This window comes from Biomphalaria glabrata, chromosome 3 (genome assembly GCF_947242115.1).
Source record: "Biomphalaria glabrata chromosome 3, xgBioGlab47.1, whole genome shotgun sequence".
Classification (NCBI taxonomy): domain Eukaryota; kingdom Metazoa; phylum Mollusca; class Gastropoda; family Planorbidae; genus Biomphalaria; species Biomphalaria glabrata.
The window spans coordinates 10,100,271-10,114,087 of NC_074713.1; the positions used below are offsets into that span (position 1 = coordinate 10,100,271).

The 13,817-nt window shown below is 38.3% G+C and overlaps 2 protein-coding genes across 2 annotated transcripts in view; both read right to left on the bottom strand.

Moving 5' to 3' along the window:
• Window positions 1-13,817, bottom strand: part of LOC106060231 (uncharacterized) — a 202,443-nt gene that overhangs the window by 139,041 nt on the left and 49,585 nt on the right. The gene's annotated exons all lie outside the window — the stretch shown is intronic.
• On the bottom strand, window positions 28-7,310 carry LOC106078929 (cystatin-like protein). Its single transcript, NM_001311301.1, is given in 4 exon segments — window positions 28-204; window positions 2,638-2,691; window positions 5,098-5,289; window positions 7,300-7,310. Coding segments are annotated over 4 exon segments (354 nt in total). The 5' UTR covers window positions 7,309-7,310; the 3' UTR covers window positions 28-105.

A 13,817-nucleotide genomic window follows, 5' to 3' on the forward strand; every position in this document is an offset into this window, starting at 1 on the left:
CAATATAGACTTTATACAACATTTTAGGTATTAAATGTTTATTTTGAAATAGATTTAAGCTTATCTTATAATAAAAAAAAAATCAATAAATAAGTTGGCAGTTATTTATGCTGATGCTACACAGGATGGTGTTCCCTGTAGTTGGGTGGCTTCATTACCAGATAGCCATGGGCGGCTCCAGACGGCTACTGTACAATCTTCGTTCTATGAAAGAAAAAAAACAAATATTTTTTTTAATGGGAATCACGAGCTACATCATGAAACAAAATTGCATAAGATGTAAAATAATATATTATCTCATTATTTATATAATTTATTATTACCAATAGAGTTTTAAGTCTTAAATTCTTTAGGAGCAACGTCTGTAATTTATAAGATAAATCTTGATTGAGGTATAAGTCGGGAGCTCGCTGCTAAAAAAGTTTAGATACACAAAACGACTAAACATAAAAGTGTGTGGAAAAACAAATGCTCCATTATCTTATACAATACAGACGTTACTTCAAAAAAGAAGATGATTACGTCCTACATTTAGTCATGCATATTAACCAATGACTTAAATTCTGCCAAGTCATTGGATTTCCTGGCGTGCTCAGGCAACCCATTCCATGCTCTAATAAAACTAGGGAAGAAGGAGTATTTGTACAAATTTGTCCTAGCATGTGGAATGAGGACTGTGCCTTTATAAGAATGTAGGCCTATAGTATTGTCAAAGTTTAAAAAAAAGCGTATAGCATTTGGTTACGTAAGAAGGTTTGGTGCAGTGGCGTAGCTAGAGTATATTCTGCCTGGTGCGGTACCTCATCTTGAGTCGTAAATTTCTCATCGTTGATCGCAAGTAATTCTTGATCAGTTTAAGTTTGGAAAAACTTCTCTCGCATGTAGCGACGTTTATCGCAATAGTAAAAAATATGCGAATCATGATGACGATATTCGGGACTGAATCATCTAGCTGATATTTTTTTATAAATTTCAAGAGCTCAACAGGTCCTTGTTTTGGAAGTTTGGAGGCTTCTGATGAAACTGAGACAAAACGTTGAAGCCTCTTTCGCTCCAGCAGAAATTCGTTTTTATCAATGTCGCTAGGAGTACTATCGAGATTGATTTCGACCTGAGGATTTAATAGCTGGGAAGGCGGCTAAAATTCATATCTATCTACTATATCATGAAGTTGCTCGAATCGGGTGATTATTTCTTGAACAATCCTGTCCAAGGTAGAATAAATTTCCCTTCGTAGCTCTTTTTTGTGTGTAAGTATAGAGTCGTCACTTTTCTCACCAGGCATCTTTTTCTTATGGCCAATACATTTTTGAGGTTCTGTACTGATTCTCAGATCTGAGCACACGCTTTCGGCAGAGGTAATGCTGGCTTCAGCGATGTCCTCTCGATTACTACTTAAAAATGTCTCTAATGTTTTTAGTTTGAGTGAGCAGTCTTGAATAGACAATCCTTGTTTTTGAAGGTAGAGTGATTGGTTACAAATGATAGTGATACCACCATTCTATTACAAGTGCCTCGAAGGGCAATACAGAAATATTTTTTAAGGCATAACTGTTATGAATATCTATTACATTTAAGTAAATTAAAAAAAAAATTTAGAGAGAATACAAAATAACTATTATAAGCTTTTTCATTTGCAATGCTTAATATAACTGTAGTTAAACTGAATTACCATTGTTTTGGACCAATAAAATTATCGCATAAGATCTAGATACTTTTGAATATAATATTATAATGTGTTTGTTTTTTTTAAAGCATGTTCGCTATTTCTCTCCATAATGTAGGCTTGAAAATCCATTAGTGCCGAATCATTTCGATGATAATACACTGGATGATGACAACATTGAGGAATGGGTCGTCTATGGAAGAGAGTCTAATACTGGAGAGAAACCAGTGTTGGACGGTTAGAGATGGTCGTCAGATTTATGCTGGTGCCCTAAGCGTCCAGCAGACAAAAGGACAGGAGAAGCTGAAAGATGAATATATATTTTAATTTAATATAGCGTATTTCTTTAAAGAACTCAAAATACATTGAGGTGTGGACAAGATGTATATATTTAGTAGATTTAGTCGCAAAGAAGAGAACAAATGGCAGCTAATAAGGTCCAAAAGAGACAATTGGAAATCTCTTTTATATGGGCCGCGGGTTATACATTTGAGACCTAAAGGAATGATTATGCCAAAAAAGGCAAAGGCGTGAAAAGAGATTAAAATGGTCGCAAGCAGACAACGGTTTTGTCTGCATAAATTCTAACACAATATGTAATTCACAGCTAGGTCAATGTAGCCCTATAAAACACTGCACTTCTCCCGGTTCTTCGGACGAAAGCCCGTATATAGAATTAACGATAAATCTTAGCTATTGATTACGACATGTGACACATTTCCTTCTTGGTTTTCATAAATCAAGAAGATAGATGAGCACACCTTACTATGTCTTTTTGTTTTCCCTTAGGCAGTATTTCACAGCACTTACACAAAAGTGGTGAGGCAAAAAAAGAATTGGCCTAAACTCATTTTGAATGTTTGCGATCGTTTAGATATAGTTAGGTATGTTGAAGAGTCTTTGTGTCTTAAAGTAACATCAACAGGCTAATGGGTTTTAGGTACTCTTTGGGTGTTTGTGTTGTGTCTTACCGTGCTTCCGCCGCTGACTTGAATGGTGAATCTATACAAGGCACCAGCAACCACCTAAAGAATCAAATACGAATCATTACACACTTTAACGAATAATAAAAAAAAATAATCATTTTGAAGAAAGCAAGGTTCAAAAAGTGGGCAAAGAACAAACTAAAAAAACAAAAAAAACTATACCAGATCAGCCATTCTCAAAGTGTTCGTACTTTTGACACGTGGTACCCCCAAGGTTCTACCTATCCAAGGTTGAGAATGGCTGTACTAGCTAATGAATTAGTTTCTTAGCTTTTAAACGTTTAGCCCTTTGCCCTATATTTGTTTGAAAAATGCACACACACACGCACACACACACACACACTAGAAAATACAACTTTTCATTAAATTTCACTAGAGTTAATATAAACATGAGCTGTCTATGTTCAATGCCGAGGCGACGCTAGACTTGCTGTCACCCAGGGCGGTTAAAGAATGAACCCCTTCCCAATCACCAATTCAAATAAAAGTTATCTTTTTTAATGTGCAGAATCTTGTCTGAGTCTCTAGCCAAAATCAATTCTTTAAAAAGTCAAAAAAAAAAGAAAAACAAAATTTATCGTTGGCTTGAGCAAAATCTTGTTGTTTTTTTCACTTTGGTGTCGTCCACTGATGTGTGTCCTCAATTGATGTGTGTGGTCCACTGATGTGTGTCCTCAACTGATGTGTGTCCTCAACTGATGTCTGTCCTCAACTGATGTCTGTCGTTTAGTGATGTGTGTCACCCACTGATGTGTGTCACCCACTGATGTGTCACACACTGATGTGTCACTAACTGATGTGTGTCGTCCACTGATGTGTCACCCACTGAAGAGTGTCGTCCACTGATGTGTGTCCTCCACTGATGTGTGTTACCTACTGATGTGTGTCACCCACTGATATGTGTCCTCAACTGATGTGTGTCACCCACTGATGTTTGTCGTCGACTGATGTATGTTGTCCATTGATGTGTGTCACCCACTGAAGAGTGTCGTCCACTGATGTGTGTCACCCACTGAAGAGTGTCGTCCACTGATGTGTGTCACCCACTGAAGAGTGCCGTCCACTGATGTGTGTCACCCACTGATGTGTGTCATCCACTGATGTGTGTCCTCAACTGATGTGTGTCACCCACTGATGTGTGTCACCCACCGATGTGTGTCACCCACTGAAGAGTATCGTCCACTGATGTGTGTCGTCTACTGATGTGTGTCACCCACTGATGTGTCACCCACTTTATGTGTGTCACCCACTGATGTGTGTAACCTACTGATGTGTGTCGTCCACTGATGTGTGTCGTCCACTGATGTGTGTCACGCACTGATGTGTGTCACGCACTGATGTGTGTCCTCAACTGATGTGTGTCACCCACTGATGTTTGTCGTCCACTGATGTATGTCGTCCATTGATGTGTGTCACCCACTGAAGAGTGTCGTCCACTGATGTGTGTCACCCACTGAAGAGTGTCGTCCACTGATGTGTGTCACCCACTGAAGAGTGTCGCCCACTGATGTGTGTCACCCACTGATGTGTGTCATCCACTGATGTGTGTCCTCAACTGATGTGTGTCACCCACTGATGTGTGTCACCCACCGATGTGTGTCACCCACTGAAGAGTATCGTCCACTGATGCGTGTCGTCTACTGATGTGTGTCACCCACTGATGTGTCACCCACTTTATGTGTGTCACCCACTGATGTGTGTAACCTACTGATGTGTGTCGTCCACTGATGTGTGTCGTCCACTGATGTGTGTCACGCACTGATGTGTGTCCTCAACTGATGTGTGTCACCCACTGATGTTTGTCGTCCACTGATGTATGTCGTCCATTGATGTGTGTCACCCACTGAAGAGTGTCGTCCACTGATGTGTGTCACCCACTGAAGAGTGTCGTCCACTGATGTGTGTCACCCACTGAAGAGTGTCGCCCACTGATGTGTGTCACCCACTGATATGTGTCATCCACTGATGTGTGTCCTCAACTGATGTGTGTCACCCACTGATGTGTGTCACCCACCGATGTGTGTCACCCACTGAAGAGTATCGTCCACTGATGCGTGTCGTCTACTGATGTGTGTCACCCACTGATGTGTCACCCACTTTATGTGTGTCACCCACTGATGTGTGTAACCTACTGATGTGTGTCGTCCACTGATGTGTGTCGTCCACTGATGTGTGTAGTCCACTGATGTGTATCACTTGCTGTGACCCTCACCTCTCTAGCGACGCGACTGTTTCTAAGTGCAGAAGAAGTACAGAATAGAAAAAAAGAAAAGAAAGAGAAGAGTGGGAAAAAAAGAGAGCCAAATGCATGAGACCAAAGATGACCAGTGTAAGTGCAAAATGGAAAAGACGTAAGATTACTAACGGAAGTGAACAAGAAAACACCGAAGATGACCAGAGAAAGTACTATGATGAAAAGTCTGAAGTTGACCACAAGATCTTTACCTGAGATGTGGCGTGAACAATTTTGACTCCTGTTCTCAGGTTGTTGTCCCCTTGTTGCTGATAGAAGGTGTTGATTGCTTTGACGGCAAACAAAACATTGGGGTCATTTAAAGTGGTAGTGTAGGGCACCTGACCTCCAACGAGCTGACTTGAAATGAAAGGGACAACAGCCAGCAACACAACTAGGGCAATCTGTAGGAAGTGTATCAGAAACATGAAAAAAAAATGAATTATATAAGTAGGTATAGGTCAGTTAGCGAAAATACTGTCATCGTATTTAATCATCATTTTTCTTGTTCGTGAATGGTTTGATGTCTTGAGAAATAAATAGAAACTTGTGCCTCTTCAGATTTTGGGCAATAGATATAAATACGCTTAGTTGAATTTAGATTTGATGTTTAACTAAGTTAGTGAGGTCTTATTTTGCAAAGGAATCCGTAAGGTTGTTACTGCCGGAAGTAGTAATGGATATGAGTACTTCGGTACGTATAAAATGTTTTAAAGACATGCATCTCAAATACTCTCTTCTGAGAAAAATTTAGGAGTCGGTGACTCTTAAAGGAGTTGCAGCCCAGAGCGCTACATTCAGAACGTGTGACGAGGCTGATTCCAAAATGTATCGGCATTATTATTTCTTTGGACACGCCAGTTGCTTGAAAAGGGAGGAGCTGCTGTGTGGGCGACATCGTTCCAACCATAGCTAATGACCAGGCTTTCAACTCCATGACATGACCCATGGTTGCTTAACAGCTCAATGAGACCATACGTTTAGCGAACACATGCTAATTTTTTTCTCCCAGTTTATATTGTAACGAAAGATACTAAAGGTAAATGAAATTGTTTAATATGGATGCTCAAATCTTTAAGTACATACAAACACATAAGTATAATCTCGCACAAACTCGATAATGTTTATAAAGAAATAAGTAAAACCTCTTTTACTCCGTGAAAATATTTGCCATCTTTTGATAGTCAATTTCCGTCAACAGTGGCCACAATGGTAACACCAAACCTAAGACTCAAGTCAAGGGGTATTATGTAGCTCTTGCACTTTAATCAAGGGACATTATTAGCCAAATAAACTTGTGTCAGGATACATGGATGAATTTAAACGACAAACTTGAACTTCAAAACATAAGCACATAACGAAGATCTTCTTTGAACTTTTACCCTGGAATTCATTTTGTAGTGACCTAGCTTAGTTTAGAGAGTGTGTTAGTGTTGTAAATAAATATATTGTGCATTGTTTTTAGCGACGGTAAAAGTAGTGACTTAGTATACGGGTACATGAACGGAAGAAAAATATGTCTAGAGCTTGTAGAAAGATGGATATTGAATAGACTGCTGATTAAAACGACGGCTAGGTAGACAAGTCGATCACCCCCATCTACAGATGTACATCATTTGAAGTCTTCACAAGTTTTATTAAGTATATTTAATCGTTGTGTCCCTTGCATGTGTTAGGACTCGCGTTTAGAAAAAATGAACTCGTATCAAACAGATAGCACACACAATCCAAGCCAGGACAATATAACATTTTAAAGCGATACATTGGCTGTCTATTTGTATATTTTGTTCTGTTCATCTAAGGAGCACAGCTTTAAATAACTTACTTTTCTTGAAAGTCCACAAATATCCATCAAGTTATTGTATTCAGAGCACAGGTAGGGAAGACGTATTTTTTTTTAGTCTATTTTCTGCGTCGTTCGCTTGAGATGAATTTCAAGCTTGTCATTGTTTCGCGAGGTACGAGCTTTAAATCGGACTACATTTGTTATCATTGATTCTATTATTAGGCTGGTAGACCGACACAGACATAAATACATTGCCATCAAGAGGCTAGAAAGAAAAATCTAATATCATAGATAGGCTGTCGGAATTTCCAATGACAAAACAGAGTTGTTGTTTTTTTTTAAATGTCACACGATTAGTTCTGGATTTACATATAGGCAACACAATATATATCTTAAGCCCCCCCCCCCCCCCCCCAGTTGTTTAGGGGCACCTCAAAATTGATATTTTCAGCCATTTTGAAGAAATAGAAAAGACAAATTGTCTTATGTTGATTACAAAGGGCCCAATATCTCAAATAGTTAAGGGCCTTACCAAGCCTAAATCGGTCCTGCATACGCTTTTTAGAGTTTAGCTTATAGTCTAAGCATAAAATTATACTTTGGTATTAATGACTAAAGCGATGTTTACCTTCAACATGGTTGTCTATTTCTGTCGTGTTCCTTGCAGTAGAGAAAGAATATACTCTGTGTGTCAGCGTCTATCTGGGAGTGTGTGTTTCGTGTATTATATATAGGCAAGTGAAATCAGAAGGAGAAGCGCTTGCACTTATCTCGAATGACGTTGTATGTGGACATGTATGCAGAAGATAAGATAACACTGACATATTCAAAACAACAGATCTGAATTGGGCGATACCAGGTTTTCCAATTGTTCTATTGTTCACATAAGCACCAGAGAAGTGGCTAGGGTTGGTGTTACCAGGTGCAGTCCGTTCATAGTTTTATTCTCCCACTTACTAATGTCATACCCTCCTCAGCTTTTCATTATATATTAAATGTACAACTTAATGACATTATGCGCAGTTTTACTTTTGTTATGTTGTCTTAAAGGCCTCTCTGGCGTATAGTATAAAGAAAGTGTAGATGCTATACTTGTTTTTATAATAGATTGAATACAAAAATTGATATAAATATTGTAATAACTGAAGGGAGGCAACTCAACGAGACAAAGACGTTTATTTACATAGAGACATGACAAACACAAAGGGCATCTGGCTTAAGCACATCATCTCCATATTGGCTCTCTCCTTGGGCGGAAATTGTTTGTCTCTCATGTCAACACCCGACTTGTCTAGTCACAGATCGTGCGCACCTTCTTTCTGCACTATCTTGGATGGCAGTGCGCATGGCAAAGTCATAACATTGCCCCCGTCTTAACACTTTTCGTCCCGAAAAGAAACACTGCAGCTGAGGTTTGACAGTTCAGGTGGAGGTCGATCAGTGGGAGCCACAGGCGGCAGGGAGCGTGTTCCCCACGAAGCCATCCGCAATGTTTTCCTCCAATGCCTCTTTCTCTTTCTCCAGTTGATCAGGCTGTTGTTGCGATAATGACGTGGCCGTTTGACACACAAAGAGATAGGGTCGAGCACTGTTTTCTTCAGCACAGCCGTTGATCGGACACGCTGTCTCAGTAGACCTTTCAGACAGACGCCTCTCAAGGGAGCTGCTGGTTCACATGCAGCCACGTTGCAAACAAAGTCCAATGCACCGCAGTCATCCTCAGATAAGTCTCACATCCAGAAGATAGGTCTCTTCAGGTTCAAGTGGAAAATGTCTTCCTCTTGACAGGCTCCGCGCTAATTCTAAGTGTAAATTATTAATTTAAACCATTTTAACTTATATATAATAACAGGGTCTCCGAGGCCTCCTGATTTTCTAGGGCCTGCTGAAATTCCTGAAATTGCAAAATATGCGACAAAGTCACGAAAATCATGGGAAAAAATCTGAAAAATCATAAAAATCTCCTGAAAATTAGACAAAATTGTAAATTGGGGTGCCAATCCTATGCGCAATAAAAAAAAAAGGCATCTTCAGCTTTTATTTAATAAACATTTGTTGCAAAGACACTTGTTTTTTTCTAATAAAAAATATTAATTTTGACATTATGCTTATCCTTACCTAGACCGGGCCTGGGCTCCGCGCAATCCATTTTGTATAGTGCCCTGCAATTGTGAGGGCCGGCCCTGGGTACAGGCGAAAGTGATGTCATCCATTTCCGTTCTTTTTCCGTTTATATATCTGCCTACATGAGTTTGTAACTCGTCGTGAGAATGTATCTGGCTGAATATATTTTGTTGACTAAACTGTAACTGTCATCATTTCAGTCACTTTTAGTGTTAAGAGTGTTGGTCTCCTTACTTCACAGAAAGACCGTGGGTTTATCTCAAAAGAGAACTTTTTCATGTGACTGTAGAGCCCTCATCTGGAGAGACATTACTGACCACATATAACGCAGGTAGATTTTATTTCGTGGTAGAGGAAAGAGTCATTTGGTTTCGTCTGGCTCACTGTTCTCCCAGAGCTGAGAGATTTGCTTGTTCACTGTTCACAGCTTTCTGTGTTCACTCTCTCCACATAGAGCAACTGTGTCTTCCCAGTAGTCAGAATATATGTCCACTGCTTGGAGGTTATTTTAAAATTAGATCCACATTTCAGATGTGGGGGGGGGGGGACGACCATTTGTGTGTGACCATCGCTAGTTGTCAATAGAGAGAGAGAAAGAGAGAGACAGAGAGAGAGAGAGAGAGAGAGACAGAGAGAGAGAGAGAGAGTGAGTAAATATTATAACTAATGCCATTCAAATCAATATCAGTCTTAGTGGTACAGGTTCAGAGGTTATATTATTATTATTAATTTTGATTAAAATTACATCATTGCTCTTTAATTATAAAGTTTGACATTCTTATGTAAATAGCCCAAAAATTATAATAAAAATATAAGTATAACAGTATAAAAAAGAAAAAAGAAACAACATATTAAAGTTTAAAAATGCAACGAAATCGGTCAAATGATTTCACATTTTATTTTGATTTCTTGTCTATGTGGCACAGATTCATCTCCCAGAGCCATGTAGAATGAGTTGAGATTGACCTTAACTGTTACATGTGAACAGGTCCACCTGTCTGACCTTTATCTAGGTGTAACATCTTGTAATAATACTTGATTACTAGGTTTGATCTCGTGTCCCGTTTTCTGTAACAATCCTTTTGTCTAGAAGCTACACAACTCAGCATTTCATCTAGCTCTAGATCTACATCTACAGTATGGGAAAACCATATCGGCTTTGTTTTTATTTTCAGCTAAAAAAAAAAGAAATTCTTTATTATGGATTCTGTGGTGGTGACAGAACTTATCTCTAGGCCTAAATAAACTGATTGGCTATTATAAATGGACGTACCTGTGAATAGATTTGAAACAACTAAAAAATGAAAGAGGTTGTTGCACTTGATTTTCACGTGCCACGTAGCTGAGGGTTGCTTGTGACCGAGAGATTATTGACGAACATAAGTAACGGTAGCTGAGGGTAGCCCTATCTATCTATCTATCTATCTATCTATCTATCTATCTATCTATCTATCTATCTATCTATCTATTTCAGGTTTCACATGCAAGTTTTGCCGAGACCATTAAAGCTTATAGAGAGTCGAAGAGATGTTAGATACCCCCCCACCTGATCAGTCAGGCCGTTTCCTGATTGTGTCTGCTTCACATATACAGCTACAGTGATCCATAAGAGAGAGAGTTGGGTGGCGAGTGACCAAGAGCCAATTATGCTACCCTCTGTGGAGGATACAGGGGCGTAGCTAGGGATTTGGGGGCCCGGGGGAATTGACTTCTTAGGAGGCTCCGATGCATTTTGACATTCGACATCATGACATGAGATAATGTACTTAATAAAATATAACCCTATATTCAAATTGGTACAGTATATCAGTAAATTAACAAGAAATAATCATTAAGAATTTTTTAATGAATAACACCGTTGTTTATTGGTGTCACACGTGACAAATCTCAATTCATATCTCGTCGTGCTTTCTGTGCAGCAAAGACATCTATAACCTCATCTACATCAATCTTTCTAGTATTTGTGACTCCACTGACATTAAAGCCATGATAAGCCTTTCTTGCGTCATTGTGCTCCTGAGATAGTTTTTGATGAACTTGAGCTTTAAGAATGATCTCTCACATGACACAATGGAAATGGCCTGAGTTATCAGTATTACAAGGTGTGAGCACACATTATTACCATATGAAGCCAGCTTCCTCAATATGTCAATTGGTGATTGTAGCACTGTTTTGTTGATGAAAAGTGCTCGTGCATCAATGACATCATTGAACAAGCGATTTGCCTGTATTTCATCAAACAGGCTAAAGTAACACAGTTTTTCATCAGCGTGTCATCATCCATAGACTCCAAGAGGTGTCTTGGTTCAAGAAGAAACCCAAAGGTGTCGACATGGTTTTCCAGCCTTTGGAATCTGTCCTTCATTTCCATATGAATTCTGTCCAGCACTTCTGTCGTTTGAATTGCATTTCTATTGACAGTACTACATCAGAACTTAACTCCCCATCAAGTCTTTTCTTTTTTCTGGTTGTTTTGATTACAGGAAATCCATTGCATTCACTATCTTCTTTTGCTCTTTCGATGGATTGGCTGATCAATTTCGTCAATTTCTCATCATTTTGCAGAAAGCATGATATGGTTTTAATCTCTTCAGCAGCTTCCTGTATGTGCAGTCTAGACTTTTGTAGTTTCTTCTGAACTATATTGATTTGTTCGCAGGAGATTTGACCAGAATTCCAGATAAGGAAACTATTCATAATATTCCACTGCATGCAGAAAATTTTGTGCATTGCTTTTAGTGTCCATTCTTTCAGTTGTTGATTCAGAAAGTTTTTTCAATAGCTTGATGATTTTGTCGAGCTTCTTCTCTGGCGGAACATCTTGTATTACTCTCCTTTTTTAAACTTCCATATTCGATTCTATTTAAGTGATTTTTTCATAACTTCATCAAATTCTGCAAGAAATTTCAAAGATGCTAGGAAGTTCCCAGGATTGGGTGAATTCAGTTTTTCGTTGTGACCACGTAAGCTTCAGTTTGTTTTTGCTAACTACTTTATAGCTGCTGCGACACGCTTCAGAATATCTCTCAAATGCTGCTGATTTTTAAAAATTTGTGCATGAATTATATTGAACAGTTCATCTGGTTCTGCCTTTAAGCTTTTCTTCTTCTAACTTCCTCTTCAAAAAAGCTTGTCTGTGGTGGACTGCTATTTCATGTTCTTTTAGTCTCTCAGGTTTCTTCCATTTTGGTGAAACCAACTCCAGGTTTGGTCAATGCACTAGATGTCTTTTTTGATGCCTCTGAAAACAGTACACATGGAAAACAAAACAGACATCCCAGGGGTAAACTCTTCTGGAAAAAATACCGTTCATCTTTGTTTTGAAAAAATAAGCTACACTTTAACATAATTTTGCTCGAAGTTCCTCAGATAAAATTCCCGGCTGGATATATCCAAAGTCTTTGTACTTAATTACAGCTTCGTCCACTTTAGGAGAAAGTGATTTTGGAAGACTCATCATCTGTATCACTTACTTTAGATGTTTTCACTGACTGTGGTAAAAGGGTATTCCCCTGGAGTTTCTTCAGCACTACTTCTCTCATCAAGAGACATTTTCACTTCTTCGACTGCCGTATCTTTGTGTGAATCATCTGAATAGTGATACTTTTCTTCGACACGTTCATGGTCTCCTTTGTTTTCAGTGCTCTTATCAGGTTTCTTCTTAAATGATAATGATGATGAAATAAACCACTCTATATACAAAGTTACTTCCTGAGAGTAACACGGCACTAGTCAGCGTGCTCCTTAAAATTGAGAGTAACCCCGCACGGAAAGAGTTACTATTCTGTGTGAAATATACGCAACAGGGTCACTGACTTATATAACAACGTGAAAAGCAAGATTATATGACAGTTATTTAATATTTAATTTATTTAAAAACAAATTTTGAACACTCTTTTGGGCCCCCCCCCTCAAGTGGAGGCCCGGGGGATCTTCAAATTCTCCCCCTCCTCCCACCATCCTAGCTACGCCATTGGGAGGATATAATGGTCTGACCACTAGAGGAGCTAGCTGTTCAAGATTCTTTTTTTTTTATATCTTTGGTTTCTTCTTGAAATTAACTTGAAATGTACTAAAATTTAGATTACTTAATATGATTGCCTTCAGTCGTGGTACAAATTTAACTCCTTTTAAAAAGATACAAGGTTACAAAGATAGTTTGTGTGGAGACACAAACTCAAAATGGGTAAAAAGGCAGGTTTCAATATTTTCAGAAAGAATATCAGAATAAAATTAATTCAAAGGCGAATGACGTAGAATAAGGGAGAAATAAAGTTGACTGATCTTATGTGGTGCCCCAAAGGTCCAGCAAAAAAAAAAATTATCAGAACAAACCATTTCCGTAAAAAAAAAAATCCTATGGTTTCTGTTTGGTGTTTTATATGTGTATAGTTGAACTTACCTTAACGCGATACTATGAAAAACTATTTATTAATTGTTGTTTTAAATTATGTTCCTTTTATATGTATATTAAATAGAATTTTTCTCTTTATAAAATAAAAGTGAATTTTTTTAAAATGTAGTTGTTAGTATAACAGAACTTACTTAACTTAGCAATACAAATGTAAAAAAAAAAAAAAAAAATTTGACCAAAAAATCTAAAACCGTTTGCATATGGGAAAAGGTAAATGGTCTTCTCCCTAACTACATAGCCTCCAGTGTTTGTTACTATTAATAGTGAATAGTTGTAAACTTGTGTATTTTTATGACAAAATGCTTGCATTGTTGATTTTAAAAATTAAAATGTTCACTTTCAGAAAAGAAAAAAGTAGCCGTTGCATCAGAACTTTGAATGGTCTAAAATTTCAATATCTTATCTAGTTTACGAGATCTAAACGGCACGGACGGAAGGACGGACAGACCACACAAAACTAATATCGTCTATTGCCCTTTTGGGGGCCGCTAAAAAAGATATATTGTTGTGATCCAACTTAAGCGAGTTCTTACAGATGCTCGGACGCTGAAGACACTCAAAAACTTGATAAGACGGTCTTCTTTTCTTAAACTTCAAGTTTATATTTG